General features: G+C 35.1%; 1 protein-coding gene across 1 annotated transcript in view; it reads right to left on the reverse strand.

The window, feature by feature from the left end:
* The window catches only part of LOC148947782 (uncharacterized), a 97,683-nt gene that overhangs the window by 61,106 nt on the left and 15,201 nt on the right, over window positions 1-21,376 (reverse strand). The window contains exon 4 of the mRNA XM_089095746.1: window positions 2,003-2,277. Within this exon, the coding sequence (XP_088951872.1) occupies window positions 2,003-2,277 (275 nt within the window). The remainder of the gene's footprint in view (window positions 1-2,002; window positions 2,278-21,376) is intronic.

Here is a 21,376-nt window from a genome sequence, read left to right on the forward strand (position 1 = left end):
GAAAGAAACACAGATCAAAATGACACAAACAGCCCAAAGAGACACACATAGCCCAAAGAGACACAGACGGTCCCTAAGAGACACAAACATCCAAAATAAAGATACACAGATCAAAATGACACAAACAGCCCAAAGAGACACACACATAGCCAAAAAAAATAAAAACCGCCCAAAGAGACACAAACACCCCAAAGAGACAAACACAGACAAAAAAGACTCAAACAGCACAAAGAAACATAAAGAGATCAAAAAGACTTAAACACCCCGCAGAGGCACACAGCCCAAAGAGACACACACAGCCCATTCGATTCTGAGTATTTTTGGTTTTACCTCTAAAATTAACTCCCCCTCCCCTCTGCCCTCAGAAATGGAGGAATGAGGGGCCTCTGAGCCTTCCCCTTGAGGCAGATCCCGTTTATTTTTGGTTCTGAGTATTTTTAGTTTTCCCTCCAAAATTGACTCCTCCTCCTCCCTGCCCTCGGAAATGGAGGAAGGAGGGGCCTCTGAGCCTTGCACTTGAGGCAGATCCCCTTTATTTTCTATTCTGAGAATTTTTGGTTTTGCCTCCAAAATTGACTCCCCCTCTCCCCTGCCCTCAGAAATTGAGGAAGGAGGGACCTCTGAGCCTTCCCCTTGAGGCAGATCCTGTTTATTTTTGGTTCTGAGTATTTTTGGTTTTCCCTCCGAAATTGACTCCCCCTCCCCCCGGCCCTCAGAAATTGGGGAACGAAGGGCCTCTGAGCCTTCCCCTTGAGGCAGTTCCCCTTTATTTTCGTTTCTGTGTATTTTTTGGGGAACCTCAAAAATTTACTCTCCACCCTCCTCTGTCGTCGGAATCGTTTGTAGAAAGGAGCTCAGTAGCTCGGCCAGGGTGCACATTCCATTTTTTTGTGATTATTAGCCGTTTTGATTTTCCCTGCACACTTGACCCCCCCCCTCCTCTGGCCTCCGAAAAGGGGGGACGAAGGGCATCTGAGTCTTCCCCTTGAGGCAGATCACTCTTTATTTTCGATTCTGAGTATTTTTGATTTTCCCTCCAAAATTGACCCCCCCCCCTGTCCTTAGAAATGGGGGAACGAAGGGAACGTTAAACTATTTTAAACTGACAACACTGTCCAAACATCACATGTGTATTATACAGTACACAATCATCCCATCTCCCCCCAAAACACTTTTCAGCCATTTCTAGTTAAAAATTTTTATTCCAATTCGCAAATCTCATTACCCCTTTTTAAATGTCGATCAAACAATTCTGATTGTAGTGTCCAAGTTTTTAATAACAAAGCCTACGCACATGTACACATTATGCTTTCAAAAAACCACTCTGATTGAAAAAAAAAACTTGGAGTTGAAACGTATTTTTATAATGTTTTTAATCACGTGTAGATTTAAGAATGTGCATCTGAAATCACTACATACATTCATTGTGTAATTGACAACAAAAACAGAAAAAAAACATGTTTGATGACATTATACACTTCCAAATAACCGCTGGCTGTAGACTATGGCTTGGAAAGCTACCAGGGAAGGTAAAGACCGCAATTAACATGGAGATTGCTATACAGGGTACAGAAGTATAAGGTACTACTCTACTAACTAGTAAAAGTTGTACGTTATAATCTGTCAAGAAAAAGCAAAAAATTTTATTTCAAGGAGAAGTTTTGTTGAATAGCCTTATTTAATGGGTAAAAAACAATAGAAATGGCTGAAGTTCAAGAAAATCAGTTAAGCTTGTGTTTTCATTGGAGGTTAAAGTATTGTGTCATTAACAATGGAATGAAACGACAAAACTTTACAAGCCCCGGGAAAAACAAGAAAAATTCAGTTTTATTCCCGTTTAAAACCTTTTATTATTTACTTCATTGCTGTATCTACACAGTTAAGTCTTATACCTAATTTGTTACCACGTTAGATTCAGCAGATTTGTTGGATCCAAGTTATTTGATTATCTCGTATCAATAGAAAATCTTTAATGGTCACGGAAAAAGTCACTTCGGCCTACCTTTACTAATCTGCAAATGAGTATCGTATAGATTGCAGACATGAATAAAATTGGAGCGATGAAGCCCACAATAATATTAAACGACACAGTAGTAATAGGCTTGTATCCATATCCACTTTGTGTTTGGAGATAACACAGCTGATGGATCGGTTTCCTATAACTGAGGAATTCTTCCATTGTCGTATTAAAAGTTGGCTCCTCAGGCTGGATCTTTTGGAGATGATTGAAACACCCAATACCCAATGTTATTGACACAGATAGCATCCAAACAAAACCTGAAATTTGAATCTTGTGTACTTGGGAAGTGAATGATGATTAAATTGGTTCATTCTAAGTGGAAATGAAATAGCTTAATAAATGTAACGACTAGTTTCCAAGTTTGGTGAAAGGACAAAAGAGAAATATGTAGAATATATGGAGCAAACCAAACTTCAGATAAATGGACGCACAAATAAAACACAGGTAAAAAATATACACAGTGGTAGACTAATGAAAAATGGAAGGGATGACATAACATTAAAATGCCACAAACGTCAGAGCGCTTTAGTGCTGCCTACGTAAAGAGCCAAATCCCTTCATTGTATGTTTTTCTTTCATCCGGCCATTTTTTTGTTGTAGAAGTGGTCATAACAACTTTGGATTGGGCTGATTCAATCCAAAACTGAAAGTTATAGTGTCCTTTATAAGAGTTAATAGAGACTCTTGGCAACAAGCCTCATCTACTATCCGGTTTTGCTATATACACCCCTTATAACCAGGAGCATTCCAAGGCTCATTTCATTGGAGTGGGGGGGGGTGATATTAGTAAATTTTATTGATTCGCTACCTGATTTATGCCGATTTTTCTGCAGAAATCAAGAAGTTTGCTAAATTTCGGCCGATTTTGCAAAACTTCTGCCTAAATTTTCGCCTTCAGTAAAAATTTTACCAAATGCCCAAAAGGTCGGGGGGGGGGGGGGCGAAAATAGTTAAAAGGTCCAATAGATACGCCCCCGATGACGTCACAGTCTCTGCAACCCGAGGGCAAGCGCTGTAAAAAATACAAATTACTAATTAGTTTAGCCAGTGAGTTGTCACATGGGAATTGTGGTAAAATGAGGCTTGTTTCATTTGTCAATTTTTATCCAATCAGTTTGAAATTATATCCAAAAGGCCTTAGGACAAGAGGAAAGTAAAGTCCAAAAAATTGTTCTGTAGCTGTCCCCTCCCCCTACAAAAAAAGTGCCTCTGTTGATTTAACCATGCCACTTTTCTGTTCACCTCTCATGCCGCCTCATAATGGCTTAAAATCCGCAAACTTTTAGGTGGATCGGATGCATAGTATTTTCCTCTCATGCCATCTCCCAAGGCAAAGTTTTAAATCACAACACTCGCTGAATGATTTAAGTTGATCCCAAGATGATTCCCGAAAAACTGCAGATACAATATTCTTGTAAACTAGGTACATTCAGCAAGTTTTGATTTACCTTGCTAAATCACTGTGAACAAATCCTAAAGAATATTTTTCCAGAGCCGATTTGACCACCAAGACCAAACATGCCCGCCATTTCTCCTAAAGACTATCTGTGAACAATAGATATAATTTACACAATTTAGGGCCATTACCCCTGGGAGTGTAGAGATTTGTCGATTCCGGAAGCATAATAATTATAATTTTTACTTTTATGGACAAATGGGCCGTTTCAAAATTTTTATCCGATACCATTCTGGCTACTGGGATTTTCATGGTTAAAAAAAAGCAGGGTTTGTCGATTCCGGAAGCATACTAATTATAATTTTTGCTTTTCTGGACAAATGAGCCGTCTCAAAATTTTGATCCGATATCATTGTAGCTACTGGGATTTTCAGGGGTAAAAAAAGCAGGGGATCACTTTCACAACAACTTCTAATTTTCTGTCGAATGAGCACCCTCCCAAACTTCTATGGCTATCCCTTCCATACTAAGAGGCCGGAAAGGAAAAATAATAATTGGGAGGTAAATCACTCTTTACTAAGTCAGCTATAGTGCATTGACTGTGATATTGCGGTGTAGGAGGCTTGGAGGGGGTCAGAGTGATACTGAGGTTTACACTCCACTTGCAATACGAAATAACCTGCACAAACTAAAACTTATATGGTTGTCTCCTTATAACCAATAGCAAATCCTCCCTGGAACAATATTACTCAACCACCACTTCAATTCTCCTCGCTTAGAGTTAGAATGGAGGAGGGGGTATCCCACAGGGGGTATCCATACGTTTATCTTAAACGCACAAGAAAATTTACATTTTGACTGCTTGAATCAAGGACACAAACGAAAAGTGTAGCCTATGAGCGTGGCTTGTCCCTTTGATTTTATGGCAAGTGGTGACCATACCGACCAAGGCCATAACTGCGCCGCTCTCAACAATCAATGAACTGTTAACAAATTGTGAAAAAAAAGCAGAAAACGCAATCTGACTGGGTGTCTGGGCTTGTGAATGAGTCACTGTCTAGCTGATTTTTTCTGTCTATCTTGATTATCTGACTTATTCCTTTAAGACGTAATAAAAGACGAAAAAAAGGAACAAAGGAAGGAATAAACTTAGAGTAACTTATAAAACAACGAAAGGACGCTTAACTGATAAATGGGGCTAGGAGCCACACACCTTCCCCCTAAGAAAATTTGCCACTACCGCGCTGCGTGGATCAGAATCCCACTATTTGCAATAAAATGGACAATAAATGACAATAAAATATCATTAGTATCCTTTCAACAGGTCCGAGCGGTCCCATAGTGAATCATTCCGAGCGGGCCCATATAATATCAATTCCGAGCGGGTCTATATCCTAATAGTATTATTGCTATAACAGTTTATATGAGAGCCCTATACCACCATTCCTATGAGAGCCCTATTCCTATAAGCGTCCTATCCTAACATTCCTATGACACCCCTATACAATACAAGTGCAGCCATATTGGAATTACCAATCCCCTATATCCTCTCTCTGCTTATAACGACAAACATACTCTACGAGACTCAGTTCAGTTCCCAACTTCCCATTGAGTCTTTGCCAAGTGAGGATCAAATTCTTACGTATTTTTTATTGAAATAGTGCGAGCATAAAACCACCGCTTAACTTGGACTTAGTATTTAGCTACACTTCTATCAGCTTGGTTTGAAAAATTTTTGTCTATGCTGTGCTATTTTTTTTCGGCGGGGCTCAATTAACCAGTTCAATGGCACTCACTAAAGATCATTTTGATAGAAGAATGGACCAAATGTCGGACTTGATCAAGAAGCTAGAAGATGATAATAAAGTGCTTAAATTAGAGAATAAAAACCTTCGCGCCAAGGTTCATCGTGGTTGCAGCGGCAGCTGCAACCCCGTAAAGAGAGAACCACAGCCCATAGTAATCAAAAGTTGAAATACGTGTTTTCAACAAAAATGAGATCATTGGTCAGTAATTTTGGATGAAAAGGATATAAATATTGCTTTTCGAACATTTCATGAAATAGTTATTAATAAGTTTAAAAAAAATGCTAAGAAATGTATACACGATGTTCAAGAGAAGATTCTTCAAGAAGACCTTGGATTTCGTTTGGTTTATTAAAATGTGTTAATGAAAGAATGCGCTTATGGCTCCGTTCTAAGAAACATCCATCAATAAATACATTAAATGAGTACAACCCATATACAATTATATTGAATATGGTTCTAAGAAAAGGTAAAGAGAATTGTTATTGTAAAAAATTTGGTGATTGTGGTGATAATGGACAAAAAGTTTGGAATTTAATAAAAAGGGTCATTAACCCAAATTCTACGGGATCTTCTATGCCTACTAAACTTTAATGTGAAGGTCAGGAAGTAAGTGATAGTTTGGAGGTGGCACGGGTTTTAACAGAGTTTTTTTGGTGGGATAGATGAAGAAACAATTAATACAGTACCCAAGAGTAATAAGAAGTTCAGATTTTCTACCACCTCATGCACTGGATCAACGGGTTTTATTACGGGTTTTAAAACCTAGGGTTGTCCCACCTTTTGAAGGTGGAGATCCTCTTACTGTTACAAATTATAGACCTATATCACTGCTTTCAGTCTTTTCTAAAATGTTTGAAAAACCAGTCTACACTCAGCTATATAGGTTTCTGGCTAAGAAAGGATTTTTTAATGACAGATAATTTGGATTCAGACCTTGGCATCCCACAGAAGACCCGCTTTCATCTCTAACACTGTTTATTAATAAAATGATGGATAAAGGCAAAATTCCTGCAGTGGTTTTGATTGACTTAAAACAAGCTTTCGATTGTATGGTTCATAAAATTCTATTGGGAAAATTAAATCATGTTGGTATTCTTGGCAATTTACTATCATGGTTCAGGAGTTACCTTAACAAAAGAAAGATCTTTATAGGTAATGATGAGTTAAGTGCTACTGGGATTAATTGTGGCGTACCACAAGGTTCAACACTTGGGCCACTCTTATTTATTATTCTTATCAATGATATACAGTTTATATTGCATGGACCACCAAACAGCTGTTGCTTCTTCTGTGCTATTAATTTACCTTTTGAGGGAGAATTGTCTGGTAATAACCTGGTGCAAAGGTTTACTGATGATACAGCGATTGGAATAGCTGATGATGATTTTTCTTCAATTTACAATAAACTTCAATTAGCTATTGAGCAAGTTTATGATTGGATGGATGCCAATAAGCTAGTGATCAATGTGCTTAAATCACAAATTTTGATTAGGCGCGAACAGCAAAATCCCATCCAGATGTTGGGGGGCTATCAACATCGAGAGGCGTGATCAGCAGACCTGAGACAGGTTTCACTAAATGGTTCTGGCTTTTGCTTGATGAAAATCTTTCTTTCAAACATCATGTGAATGCTGTATATTTGAAAGTTTCAAGGAATTTCGGTATGATTTAAAAACTTAAACATTTTTTCCCCAGAGAAATTTTACGTCTGCTATATTTTTCACTGATCCAATGCCATCTTAAATATTGTTCAATAGTTTGGATGTCAACATTTAAAATTCATACTGAAAGATTGAAAAAAATTAATGATAACACTCTTCTACTTATAGGAGGTGGGGATATAAAATCAACAGATAATTTACATAAAATTGCTTGTTCTATGTCTGCGTACCGATTTCATCATGGCCTTTTACCTGAGTGTCTTACTAATTTGTTCCAAAATATTTCAAATCTCCATAGTGTAAATATTAGTTTTAAAGATCAACTTAACCTTCTTCCTACACCTTGCATAAGATCCGATTTTTCTATTGATATAGTGCGCTCTAGGGTGTGGAATGTGTTGCCTAAAAATTTAAAAGAGAATAGGTCAATGGGATCATTCAAATTTGCGATACAAAAGTGTTTTGGGTCTTTGGGTCGATTTCTTTTCCTTGGGGGAGGGAGGGGGAATGGGTTAGGGAAAGGTTTGAAGGGTAGTTAAAGATAGGTTAAAGGGAATTATGTTGTTTTGGGTTCGTTTCCTTTTATTTCCTTTTATTAATTTGGATGATTTTGGTAGCTGGGTCTCATTTTTTGTAGTTTGGAGTGGATGGATTTAAATGCTCACGTAAACTCCAGCAATTTATGTTACCTTAACAGGCTATGGCCAAGAGGAAATGTGTTTAGTATTTTAAAGTGTTTACTTAATGATTGTATCTTTTTTGTGTGAATTTTTTTACATTTTTATTAAATCTATTAATAATAAAAATGAATTGAATTTAATTGAAGAACCCACACAAGACATCATTTCAAGCACACACATCTGGTCTTATCGTACTTCCGCTTTGAACAGCGGTGGTGAAAAAATTCATATGACAGTCAGCCGTTGTTATAAGAGAAAAACACCGTCCAAATTATTGTATGCAGTTCAAGAGGGCCCATGGAGACATCAAGTCTGTCGAGCATCTGGTATTACGTTATCACACCCAGAGTGATAAGGAATTTTCGGAATTGAATTTCTTCTGTACAGTGCATTTTAAGCGGCATTATTGTTATCTCAGCCAAATATGTTGATATATAAGAATGCTCGTCTTGGTTATGCTTAGTAGATGGAGCGAACTATGAAATTTATGTTTGAAGTAGGAATCGAACGTGAGACAAATGATTTCCTATGGTAAAAGAAAGACACGTTACTCGACTGATCCAACAAGCCATTGAAAATATGATGATTTTAGAAATACATTCTAAGGCATCCAATGTGTTGTTTCCAGGAAGTTGGCCAACTGATGTTAAGCGTTACAATATCGTAAAAAGTTATTTTCACACTCGATTCATCAATTGAACTTTGGGTAAGTGATCTGTTTCAGGGCACCATTTGTGGCATCGTGATTAGAATACGCATATCACGATGATTTGAGATGCATACTAAACAGACATATTCTTTTGACGGTTAATGAAACATGTTTCTATTTCCAAAAATTGTAATACGTCCGATCACACCCATTGAATTTATATTGAAACTATGGTATATGTGTTTGTATAGCATATATGATCTTTGGTTTCAAATAACCCCGCTCCCTACTAACCATTCTTTAACTATTGAATGCAATCTATGACATATTTTTGAAATTGGACCTTCAAGGGACGGTAAAGAACAATATGAAGACTAAAAAATGCAAAAAAACTGCCATCGGGTAATTTGCGAGCTTAGCCATTGAGGCGATTCTTAGCCATTTTTGATTCTGAACATTTATTTGGCATAAATTTGTTTATCTTTTTTTGCAAGTCTTAAAATCACATCAAATATTTCTAGCAAAAAAACCACCCGTGATATTTTAAAAGTACAAAATGAGGATGGTATAAGTATGTCAGTCGCAATTTTTTCTATTATAAAAATATTGTTTGTACTGAAATTTGTTTTTTTTACACAGATGTTCTTCTCAACTTTTTTCCATGTCGTAAAATCACATCAAATATACATCTAGCAAAAAAAACCTGTGATATTTTAATAGTACGAAATGAGGATGATATAAATACGTCAGTCGTGATTTTTCTATTAGAGAAATAATGTTTGTAGTGACGTTTTTAACATTATTTTCAAATTTTTTCCATGTCTTAAAATCACATCAAATATACTTCTAGCAAAAATATCACCTGCGATAATTTAAAAGAACAAAATGAGGAGAATATGTCATTCGTTATTTTTTCTATTAGAAAAATAATGTTTTTAGTTTAGAGTTTTAGTTTAGATCTTTAGTTTAGAATTTTAGTTTAGAGATTTATTTTAGAGTTTTAGTTTAGATTTAGCATAGATTTTTAGTTTAGATTTATATTTTAGTTTTAGTTTAGAGTTTAAGTTTTGTTTTAGTTTAGAGTTTTAGTTTAGAGTTTTAGTTCAAAGTTTTAGTTTAGATTTAGTTTAGTTTTAGTTTAGATTTAGTTTAGTTTTAGTTTAGAGCTTTAGTTTAGTTTTATTTTAGTGTTTTAGTTTAGACTTTTAGTTTAGAGTTTTGTTTAGTTTTAGTTCAGTTTTAGGTTAGAGTTTTAGTTTAGAGTTTTAGCTTAGATTTGTAATTTAGTTTTAGTTTAGAGTTTTAGTTTGAAGCTTTAATTTAGTGCTAGTTTCGAGTCTTAGTTTCGAGTTTTAGTTTAGTTATAGTTTAGAATTTTAGCTTAGAGTTTTAGTCTAGAGTTTTAGTATAGAGCTTTAGAGTTTTAGTTCAGAGTTTTAGTTTGGAGTTTTAGCTTAGATTTTAATTTAGAGTTTTAGTTTAAGATTTTAGTTTAGAGTTTAGCATAAAGTTTTAGTTTAGAGTTATAGTTTAGAGTTTTAGTTTAGAGTTTTAGCTTAGAGTTTCAGTTTAGTCTTAGTTTAGAATTTTAGTTTAGAGTTTTAGTTTAGAGTTTAAGTATGGATCCAAGAGACGATAAAACAATATAATTTTATATTCTAGTTACCAAAACTTCCAAACACTGAGAAAAATCTTAGAAAACCATAGGTTTTAAGGTATGCTTGGAACTAAGACACATGGGTCCAAGAGATGAAAATTTTTATTTCATGCTCTTGATATTTTAACTTCTAAATAAAGAAAAATCTTAATTTGACCTGAGGCACATGGATCCAAAAGACGAAAAACATTGAATTCTACTTCCTTGGTACCAAAACTTCCAAATATAAAGTAAAAACTTAATTGAACCTAAGGTGAATGGATCCAAGAGACGAACATTTTAATTTCATGTTCTTCGTATCAAAACTTCCGAAATATAAAGAAGAATTTAATTCGATACAAGGATCCAAGACATGGATCCAAGACAGGAAAAAAAACATGAATCAACATGGATACAAGATACGAAAAAAATTTTAATTTGATGTCCTTGATGCCAAAATTGCCAAATATAAAGAAAAATCTTAATTGGACCTAAGGCACATAAATTACTTCCAATGTAAGACTTCCAAATTGAAAGAAAAATCTTAAGTAGACCAAAGACACATGGATCCAAGAAACGAAAAACCTTTATTTTGTTTCATTACTACCAAAACAACCAAATACTAAAAAAAACTTAATGCAACCCAAGGCAAATGGATCCGAGACACGAAAAAACATTTTAAGTCCATGTCCTTGATACCAAAACTTCCAAATATGAACAAAAATATTAGTTCGACCTAAGGCACATGGATCCAAGAGACGAAAAAACATTTTAATTTCTTGTCCTTGGTGCCAAAATTTCCAAATATAAAGAAAGATCTTAGAAAACCACAGTTTTTGGGCGTGATTGGACCTAAGATATGGGTTCAATTGATAAAATCTTTTTAATATCATATCCTTGGTACCAAAACATCCAAATATAATGAAAAATCACAATTGGACCTAATGCACATAGATAAAAGACACGAGAAACTTCTTAATTGCATGTCCTTGGTACCAAAACTTGGTACCAAATATAAAGAAAAATCCTAATTCGACCTAAGTCATATCTAAGACACATGGGTGCAAGAGGTGAAAAACTTATTTAATGTCATGTCCTTGGTACCAAAACTTCGAAATATAAAGAAAAATATTTATTGGACTTGAGACAGATGGTTCCAAGAGACAAAAAACTTTTTAATTTCATGCCCTAGGTACCACATTTTCCAAATATACAGAAAAATTTTAATTCGACCTGAGATATATTAATCTAAGAGACAAAAAACATTTTTATTTCGTATCCCCGGTAGCAAAACTTCCAAATATAAAGAAAAATGTTAATTGAACCTAAGATATATGGATCTAAGAGAAGAAAAAACACTTTAATTTCATCTCCTTGGTAGCAAAACTTCCAAATATAAAGAGAAATCTTAGAAAACTACAGTTTTTAGGTATGATTGTACCTAAGACACAAGGATCCAAGAGATGAAAAACTTTAATTTCATGTCTTTGAGACCAGAAATTTTTATAAAGAAAAATCTTAACTAGACCTAAGGCACATGGATCCAAGAGTCAATAAACTTTTTAATCTCATGTCATTGGTACCAAAACTTCCAAACATAAAGTAAAATCTTAATTCGAGCTAAGGCACAAGGAATCAAGAGACAAAAAAGAGTTTTAATTTCATGTCCTTGGTACCAAAACATTCAAATATTATGAAAGATTTTAATATGACCTAAAGTACCTGGATCCAAGATACAAATTTTTTTTTTAATTTCATGTCGTTGGTAGCAAAACTTCCCATGAACTATCATATTTATTCGATAAAGTTATTGATGGCAACTAATTTTTAATTAGGTTCGTTTGGGCTCAGTAAACGTGCGCACACGCTTACTGAGCCCAAAGGAACCTAAATCAAACTCAGTTGACATAATATAACCTAAGTGAAAAATCAGTTGTGGTTATGTAATATAACCTGTTATATAATGTGTTTTTAATGTAACATAATGTAACCTAAGGAAAAAATAGTTCAAGAATAGGTAGTGGGGAAGGGTGTTTTTTAAAACTAAAGATGATATGTGATATACAAACACATATAACTTCAATATAAATATAGTTTCAATATAAAAATATAGTTTCAATATAAAATTCAATGGGTGTGATCGGACGTATTACAATTTTTGGAGATCGAAACATGTTTCATTAATCATCAAAAGAATATGCATGTCCAGTATGCATCTCAAATCATGGTGGTACGCATATTCTCAGGATGATGCCAAGAATGGGGGCCGGAAACAGATCACTGTTAACACTTACCAAAAACTACAATTCATAAATAGATTATGCAAATAACTTGTTACGATATTGTGACATTTAAAATTAGTTGGCCAACGTCGTAGAAACAAATTATAGAATGCCTTAGAATGTATTTCTAAAATCATATTATTTTCAATGGCTTGCTGGCTCAGTCGATTAACGTGTCATTCTTTTGCCGTAGGAAATTATTGGTGTCACGTTCGATTCCTAGATCAAACACATATTTCATAGTTCGCTTCATCTACTGAAAATAACCTGGACGGGCATTCTTTTATATCAACATATTTGGCTGAGATAACAATAGGGTCGTTTAAAATGTATTTTAAAGAAGAAATTCAATTCCAACAATTCCCTATCGTTCTGAATGTGATAATGTTATACCAGATGCTCGACAGCCTTGATGTCTCCATTGGCCCTCTTAAATTGCATACAATAATTTAGACGGTCTTTTTACTTATAACACCTGCTGACTTTAATAGGAATGTTGGACACCGCTTGTCAAAGTGAAATTACGATAAGACCAGATGTGCGCGCTTGAAATGATGTCCTATTTGGGCGCTTAAAGTATTAGCATTCTTTTCCATTTCATTTTTTCCAAGGAAATGATAGATCTCGTTGAGTATGTGTATCATTAAAAGCAGAGAGAGGATATTAGGAATTGGTAACCCCAATATGGATGTGTTTCTATGGTATAGGGATGTCACAGGAATGTTGGGATAAGGTGCTCATAGGAATGGGGCTATCATAGCACTGGTGGGATAAGGCTCTCATAGAAAATGTTATAGCAATAATACTATTGGGATATAGGCCCGCTCGGAATGATATTTTGTGGGACCGCACGGAATGATTGACTATGGGCCTGCTTGGACCTGTTGAAGGGATAATACTAATATTTTAAAGTTACCAATTGAATATTTTATAATATTTTAAAATTATAAAAACTATCTCAGGGGGAAGGTGTTGGGATCCTGGCCCCATTTGTCAGTTAAACGTCCTTTCGTTGTTTTATAAGTTCCTCTAAGTTTATTCCTTTTTCCCCTTTTTCATGTCTTTTTTACGTCTTGGAGGAATAAGTCAGTTAATCAAGATAGATGGAAAAAAATCATTTAGACAGTGACTCATTTAGAAGCCCAAGTACCCAGTGAGATAGATCAGTGAGATAACAATAGGGTCACTTAAAATGCATTGTAGAAAAGAAATTCAATTCCGAGAATTCTTTATCGTTGCTGATATGATAACGTAATATCAGATGCTCGACAGACTTGATGTCTTCATGGGTTCGCTTAAATTGCATACAATAACTTGGACGGTCTTATTCTCTTATAAGACCTGCTGGCTGTCATAGGAATGTTAGGAACCGTTTGTCAAAGCAGAAGTACTATAAGACCAGATTTGTGCACTTGAAATGATGTCCTATGTGGGTGCTTAAAGTAGTAGCATTCTTTCGTCAAGAAAAACTGTTTCCAAGGAAACGATAGATCTCTTAGAGTATGTGTGTCGTTAAAAGCAGAGAGAGGATATGAGGGATTGGTAACTCCAATATGGCTGCGCTTGTATTGCATAGGGCTGTCATAGGAATGTTAAAATAGGCCGCTCAGAGGAATGTGGCTCTCAAAGGAATGATGGGGTAGGGCTCTCATAAAAACTGTTATAGTAATACTAATCCCAATGTGCTATTAGAGTTGCTAGTCTTTCTATGAGACCTAAAATTTTTCCATAAACAATATATTCTCAAAGAAACCATCTAATTGATAAAAACAAGCGCCCTTTAAAAATGGTATTATCTGATTCCGGGGCGGTAAGGAAAATTCTTGGACTTGCCAGATATTCTTTTCTGTAGCATAGCCACGAAAAAGAGAGTTTTGACATTATTCCAGAAACATTATTTTCTCGTCGAAACCATTCAATTTATACAACAAGAGCCCTATACATATGGCGTTATCTCAACTTCCGGGATGATAAGGAAATTTCTGAAAGCACTATTATCTGAGTTTCGTTTGGCAAGTATGTTGTTCAGTGATTGAAGAGAGTTTGAAGTGACATGATGTGTAATAAACTAAATTTTAATATGGATTATAATATACAATTGGTAGAGATATTTTTGTGCTCTAATGAAATCTAGGTGAATATTGATTATTGATAATTGATTATGACTACAACTGGCCAGGTATAATTTTGCTAATGTAATGATCTTCAGCATATCTTTAGTGGATTAAGATCAAGAAGAAGGTTCAACGGTGATTCCGCCAATGCTGCCGACTACATAACCAAATTTATAGATGGTATTATTGTTAAATACTGTTATAGATAGTGACATTTTTTTCCCAACGATACATTGTTTAGCTTCTAAGTATTTTTCCATTGATTTTATGAAATTTATGTCGGATGTATAAATCGAACGTGAGACCCATGATTTCCAATTGTAAAAAAACGATAAGTTACTTGACTGAGCCAGAAAGTCATTGATGAATTTATCTTCTTAGAAATAAATTCTAAGAAAATAAATTAATTGTTTCCAGGAAGTTGGCCAACTGTTGTTAAGCCGCACTGCATCGTAACAAGCTATATGCGCAATCAATTTTGCAATTGAATTTCGGCAAGTGTTAACAGTGATTTGTTTCCAGGCACCTTTTTCTTGGAATCATTTTAAGAATATGCATAGAACGGTAATTTGAGATGATTACTTGATAGCTAATCAAACTTGTTTCCATCTTTGGTTTATAAACAGACATTTACAATTCCTTTTAGTTACCGAATTATATGTATATCATCTTTAGTTATAAAAACCCCTCCCTTCTAGCCATTCTTGAGCTAGTGAATTGAATCCGTGGAATATTTTGAGCCTGGATCTTCAGGGGACGGTAAAGACCAACATGAAAACTAAAAATCACATGAACACTGCCCTTGGGGGGTTTACATGCTTAGCGCTTGAGGTGAATCTTAATTATTTTTTATTTTGAACGTTTTTTCTTACTCAGGCATTTCTTCAACTGTTTTTACATGTCTTAAAATGACATAAAATATACTTATAACAAAACAAATTCGCTTATGATATTTTCGAAATATGAAATGCTTTTTATAGTTAGAGACATATGAAATGAAAATTCATCGAGATTTAGTCAAACCAGCCAATGATTTTAGTCAAGCTCACAATTGGTATACTTGAGTCCGAAATAGATAAATTAGCTTTTTACCACAATCTGAGAAAAATGAATCGGATTCTTTTTAGAATTAGAGACATATGAAGTGAGAATTTATCAAGACTCAGTCAAACACAGACACTACTATCAAGTCACAAGGGGATATACTAGAGTCAGAAATCGACGAATTACATTTTTTGCCAAAATCTGACAGAGATTAATCAAATTCTGTTTAAAGTTAGAGACATATGTAACGGGAATTCATCAAAATTCAGTCAAACACAGACACTACTAACAGCTCACAAGTGGTATACTAGAGCTTAAAATAGATTAATTAGATTTTTACCATAGTCTGAGAGAGATAAATCAAATGTATTTTAGAGTTAGAGACCTATGAAGCAAGAATCTATCAAGGTTCAGTCAGACATATATATAACTACCAGCTCACGAGTGATATACTAGGGTCTGAATTAGGTGATTTAGGTTTTTACTACAGTCTGAGAGAGATTAATCGAATTCTTTTTAGAGTTAGAGACATATGAAAAGGGAATTTCTCAAGATTCAGTCAAACACAGACACTACCACCAGCCCACAAGGGTAGACTAGAGTCTAAAATAGATGAATTAGGTGTTAACCAAAGTCTAAGAGAGACGAATCGGATTCTTTGTAAAGTTAGAGACATATGATGTGGGAATTTATCAAGATTCAGTAAAAAAATACTACTATCAGCTCACAAGTGATATACTATAGTCAGTAGTAGATGAATTAGATTTTTACCGTAGTCTGAGAGAGATGAATTGGATTCTTTTTAGAGTTAGAGACATATGAGATGGGAATTTTTTCAAGATTCAGTCAAACACAGACACTACTACTAGGTCACAAGTGACATATTGGACTCTGAACTTTGGGTTCAGAGTCTGGGTTCAGAGTTTGGACTTTGGGTTTTTACCAAAGTTTGAGAGAGATGAATCGAAATATTTTTAGAATTAGAGACATAAGAAGTGGCAATTTATCAAGATTCAGTGAGACACAGACTCTACTACCAGCTCTCAAGTCATATACTAGAGTCTGAAATAGTTGAATTAGGTTTTGGCCAAAGTCTGAGAGAGATGAATCACATTCTTTTAAGAGTTAGAAACATATAAAGTGGGACTTTATCAAGATTCAATCAAACATAGTCACTACTATAAGCTTACCAGGGGATATAAAAGACTCTGAAATGGATAAATTAGGTTTTTACCAAAGTCTGAGAGAGATAAATCGAATTCTTTTTAGATTTAGAGACATATGAAGTGGATATTTATCAAGATTCAGTCAAGGACAGAGACTATTTTCAGCTCACGAGTGGTATCAAGAGTCTGAAATATATGAATTAGGTTTTACCATATTCTGAGAGAGATGAATAGGATTCATTTTAGAGTTAGAGATATAGTAACTTAGAATCTATCAAGATTTAGTAAGACACAGACAATAGTATCAGATCACAAGTGGTATATTAGAGTCTGAAATAGGTGAATTAGGTTATTAACATAGGCTGAGAGAGATGAATATGATTCTTTTTTAGAGTTAGTGAGATATGAAGTGGGAATTTATCAAGATTCAGTAAGACGCAGACACTACTACCAGCTCAAATGCGGTATACTAGAGTCTGAAATATGTGAAATAGGTTTTTACAAAAGTCCTAGAAAGATGAATCGGATTCTTTTTAGAGTTAGAGAAATATAATGTGGTAACACACAACTGATTGCAGCACAACTGATATTTTGCCTGCACTCCGGGTACCTACAGCCAACCTACAACCACTTCTTTTTTCAAATAATAGCATTCAACCTAGGTTCACTTAGGTTGACTTAGCGTGGTGTGCCACGCTAAGTGAAACTAAATGAACCTTACTTGAGTGCAGTTATTTCCCACTTCAAATTCCCACTGTATGTGTCTCTAACTCTAAAAAGAGTCCGATTCATTTTTCTCAAACTTGACTAAAAAACCTAATTCACCTATTTCAGACTCTAGTATATCACTCAAGAGCTGATAGAAATGTATGTATTTCACTGAATCTTGATAAATTCCTGCTTCATATTTCTCTAACACTAACAAGAATTCAATTCATCTCTTTCAGACTATGGTAAAAAGCTTTGTCACCTATTTCAGCCTCTAGTATATCACTTGGGAGCTGATAGCAGTGTCGGTGTTTGACCGAATGTTGATAAATTCTCACTTCGTATGTTTCTAACTCTAAGAAGAATTCGAGTCATCTCTCTCTCACACTATGATAAAAATCTAATTTACCTATTTCAGACTCTAGTAAACGACTTGTGAGCTCATAGTAGTGTCTGTGCTTGAGTGAATCTCTATAAATTCCAACTTCACATGTCTCTAGGTCTATAAAAGAATTCGATTCATCTCTCTCAGACTACGGTAAAAAACCTAATTCATCCATTTGAGACTCTAGTTTATCCTCTTGTGAGCTCATAGTAATGACTATGTTTGACTGAATCTTGATAAATTCCTACTTCATATTCCTATAACTCTAAAAAGATTCCAATTCATCTCTCTCAGACTATGGTAAAAACCTAATTCGTCTATTTCAGACTCTAGTATCCCAATTTTAAGCTGATAGTTGTGTCTGTGTTTGACTGAATCTTGATAAATTCCAACTTCTTATGTCTCTAACTCTAAAAGAATTTCGTATTTCGAAAATATCACAAGTGAATTTCTTTTGTTGTAAGTACATTTAATGTCAATTAAAGACATGTAAAACAAAGTTGAAAAAATTTCTAAGTTAAAAAAATGTTCAGAATAAAAAACAATCAAAATTTGCCTGAAGGGCTAAGCATATAAACCCCCCGGAGGCAGTTTTTATGCACTTTTTAGTTTTCATATTGTTCTTTACTGTCCCCTAAAGGTTCAGGTTCAAAATATTTTACGGATTGAATTCACTTGCTCAAGAATGGCTAGTAGTGAGGATTTTTTAACTAATATGATATACATACAATACGGTAGCTAAAGGGGGATCATAAATGTCTATTTATGAACCAAAACCATATGGAAACAATTTTTGGAGATCGAAAAAAGTTTCATTGACCATCAAATAATATTCCTGTCAAGCAAGCATCTCAAGTCACCGTGGTATGCATATTCTCGGGATGATGCCAAAAAAACTGCTCGAAAGCAGACCACTGATAATACTTGCCGAAAATCCAATTAAGAAATCGATTGCACAAATAAATTGCTACGATGAAGTGACGCTTAACAACAGTTGGCCAACGTCCCGGAAACAGTACATTGATTGTCTTTGAATATATTTCTAAGAAGATAATGTCATAAATGACATGTTGGCTCAGTCGAGTAACGTGTCGTTGTTTTACCGTAGAAAGTCAAGGGTCTCACAATCGATTCATACATCAGACATAAATTTCACAAAATCAATGAAAACTGCTTAGAAGCTAAAAAATGTATCGTTGGAAAAGAAAACATGTCACCATCTATAACTGTAGTTAACAATAACGTCATCTATGACTTTTGTTATGTAGTCGGTAGCTTTGGGGGAATCAACGTTAAATTTTCTTCTTGATCTTAATCCAATAAGGATGTACTCAAAACCATTATATTACAAAAATGGTACCTGGCGGGTTGTAGTCATCATCACTTATTAAAAATCAATAAGCCATAATTATCTCAATAACATTAGAGTACAAAAAGATATCTACCAGTTGTATATTAGAGAATCCATTTTAAAACTTTGTTTAGTAGACATCATGTCACTTCAAACTCTTCAATTATTGAATAACATACTTGTCAAACGAAACTCAAATAATAGTGCTTCCAGAAATTTCTTTATCGTCCCGGAAGTTAAGATAACACAATCTGTATAGGGCTCTTGTTGTATCAATCGAATAGTTTTACCGAGAAAATATAGTTTCCCAAATAATGTTAAGACTCTCTTACCCCTTGTATTCGTGCCGAAGTTACAGAAAAGAATGTCTGGCAATTCCAAGAATTTTCCTTATCACCCCGAAAGTTTAGATATCACTATGTTTATTGAGATTTTGTTGTATCAATTGGATGGCTTCGTTGAGAATATACTATTTCCGGAAAAATATTAGGTCTCATAGAGGGACTAGCAACTCCATTAGTATATTGGGATACAGGCACACTCAGAATGATATGTTATGGGCCCACTCGGAATGATTGGTATGGACCTGCTCAGACCTGTTGAAGGGATAATACTAATATTTAAAAATAGGAAATCTACACAAAATTTCAATTGAACCTTCTGGCCTTCTATCCCTGATCAATGTCCATCTGTGGCTACTAATTAGTTTGGCCCAAGATCCACTGCCATCTAACTTGTCTGTAGAGCGATTGGAATAAGGGGCTGAATCCGGGTTTGGGATTTTGAAGAAGGGAATCCACAATAAAAGAGGAAAATAATTTTGCTATATTGTGATGACATTTTTGAGCTTGGCCTGAGGGGAATTCGTTCACCCAACAACTCTCCAGCAAAATGGAAAAACCAAAAAAGAGACAAAAACCCTATGGATTCTGGGTCATGGCTTATCGGGAATTCAGAGCAAAGTTAATTAAGAAACTTTCTCGTCTTTTCGAATTTACATTTGAGAGAAACAAAGAATAGGGCGCTGATAAAGGGGACAGTACCATGGTGTCGAGAGGGGTTAGCTACATTACCCTTTTTATCTCCAACGGTAGAAACGCGTCCACATTTGAATAAAAAAAATTTGTCCCATGGCACAGTTAAAAAATACTCGTGGTAAAAGATGTAAAGTGTCGTGGGAATGATTGAAGTACAGAAAAAAGGGATTAAATCTAAAAAAATTTAATAATTTTTTCAAGGCCTCACCCTATGAGATTATCAAATTAGAAACAACTGTCGATTTAGGGTGAAAATGGCATATTTGACTATAGCAAAGAGGATTTGGGAGGGGGAGAATAGGTATGACCTGGCAATGAGGTAAAGTATCTCCCAGAGACCATAGTTTGGGAAGGCTAGTTATTGGCTGAAGGAACTGACTATCATCTCTGATCCCCTAAAAGGAACTCTTCTACCCCCCTCCTGACCAACCAGGGCCCAGTGTCTTAGAAAGTTGATAGGACAGACCTCAAACCTTTCCCCAGACTCTTCCAATTCAACCTCAGCTTCAATGCTACCAGACTTTTACAAGATCTATTGTAGTCTTTCTAGTTCCTTGAAATGGTGCTCTCTGTTAGCGAAGCTTGACTTTGGAAGAACTTTTTTCTCTTATAGTTTTTCTCAAATTTTTAGTCAAGCAAAGCAAGTTCTAAGCAAATGGAAGTTGGACGCTGGTGTCTTCTACTTCAGACTTAATTTTCAAATCCCAGCTTTGTTTTGCAGCTCTTGTATCTCCTTTGCTTCTGTTTAATTTGCCGAAAAAATAAGTAAATCGTCACTGAATGGGGGCTAAATTTTCACAATGAATTTTTCATATTGAACTCTGTTTTGTCAAACTTTTCAAGGAAAAGCACACAACCTAAATTTATTTTTAACCTTCTCTGGTCCGCTGAGTGCCCCATGTCAGTGCCTACTTGTCAAAGAATCATCTTGGCAATTCAAAGTGAGAGGCAATTCAATATCAGCAAAAATTTCATTCGGAACTGGTATATTAAGTTTCTGATTTTCTGGAGAGGATATCCTACTCATATGCCTCAGTAACTCTCTTACGGAATGCTATGCCTACTCTAGTTGTCAACGAAGTAGCATGTGTTTTCTTCCTTGGACAAGATGGCCTTAACGTTTCCGTTTCCTGAACACTCCTACGAAATGCGAAGTCTTGTCCCTTTTAAAATTTGAGTTTTGATGCGTCTCAATTTCCTGAAATTGACACGCTATGAAAATTATCCTGACGATACGATGGCCTATAATTTGGCTGTGATGAAAGATTAATCACCGAAATTACCTGACAAGCTTTTATTAATCCTTCCATGGTTTTCATAAAATGCTAGTGATATTTTTCATCCGCCTCCCTATGGACCTCTATTGCGCTCGTGTATTTATTTCAATTTATCTAGTAAAAATTTTTCAAAGCTGGCTATGCAAGAACTATAGCCTGAGA

The sequence above is a fragment of the Artemia sp. Qi Xiang Cuo genome, chromosome 10 (assembly GCF_049724085.1).
Source record: "Artemia sp. Qi Xiang Cuo chromosome 10, ASM4972408v1, whole genome shotgun sequence".
Classification (NCBI taxonomy): Eukaryota; Metazoa; Arthropoda; class Branchiopoda; order Anostraca; family Artemiidae; genus Artemia; species Artemia sp. Qi Xiang Cuo.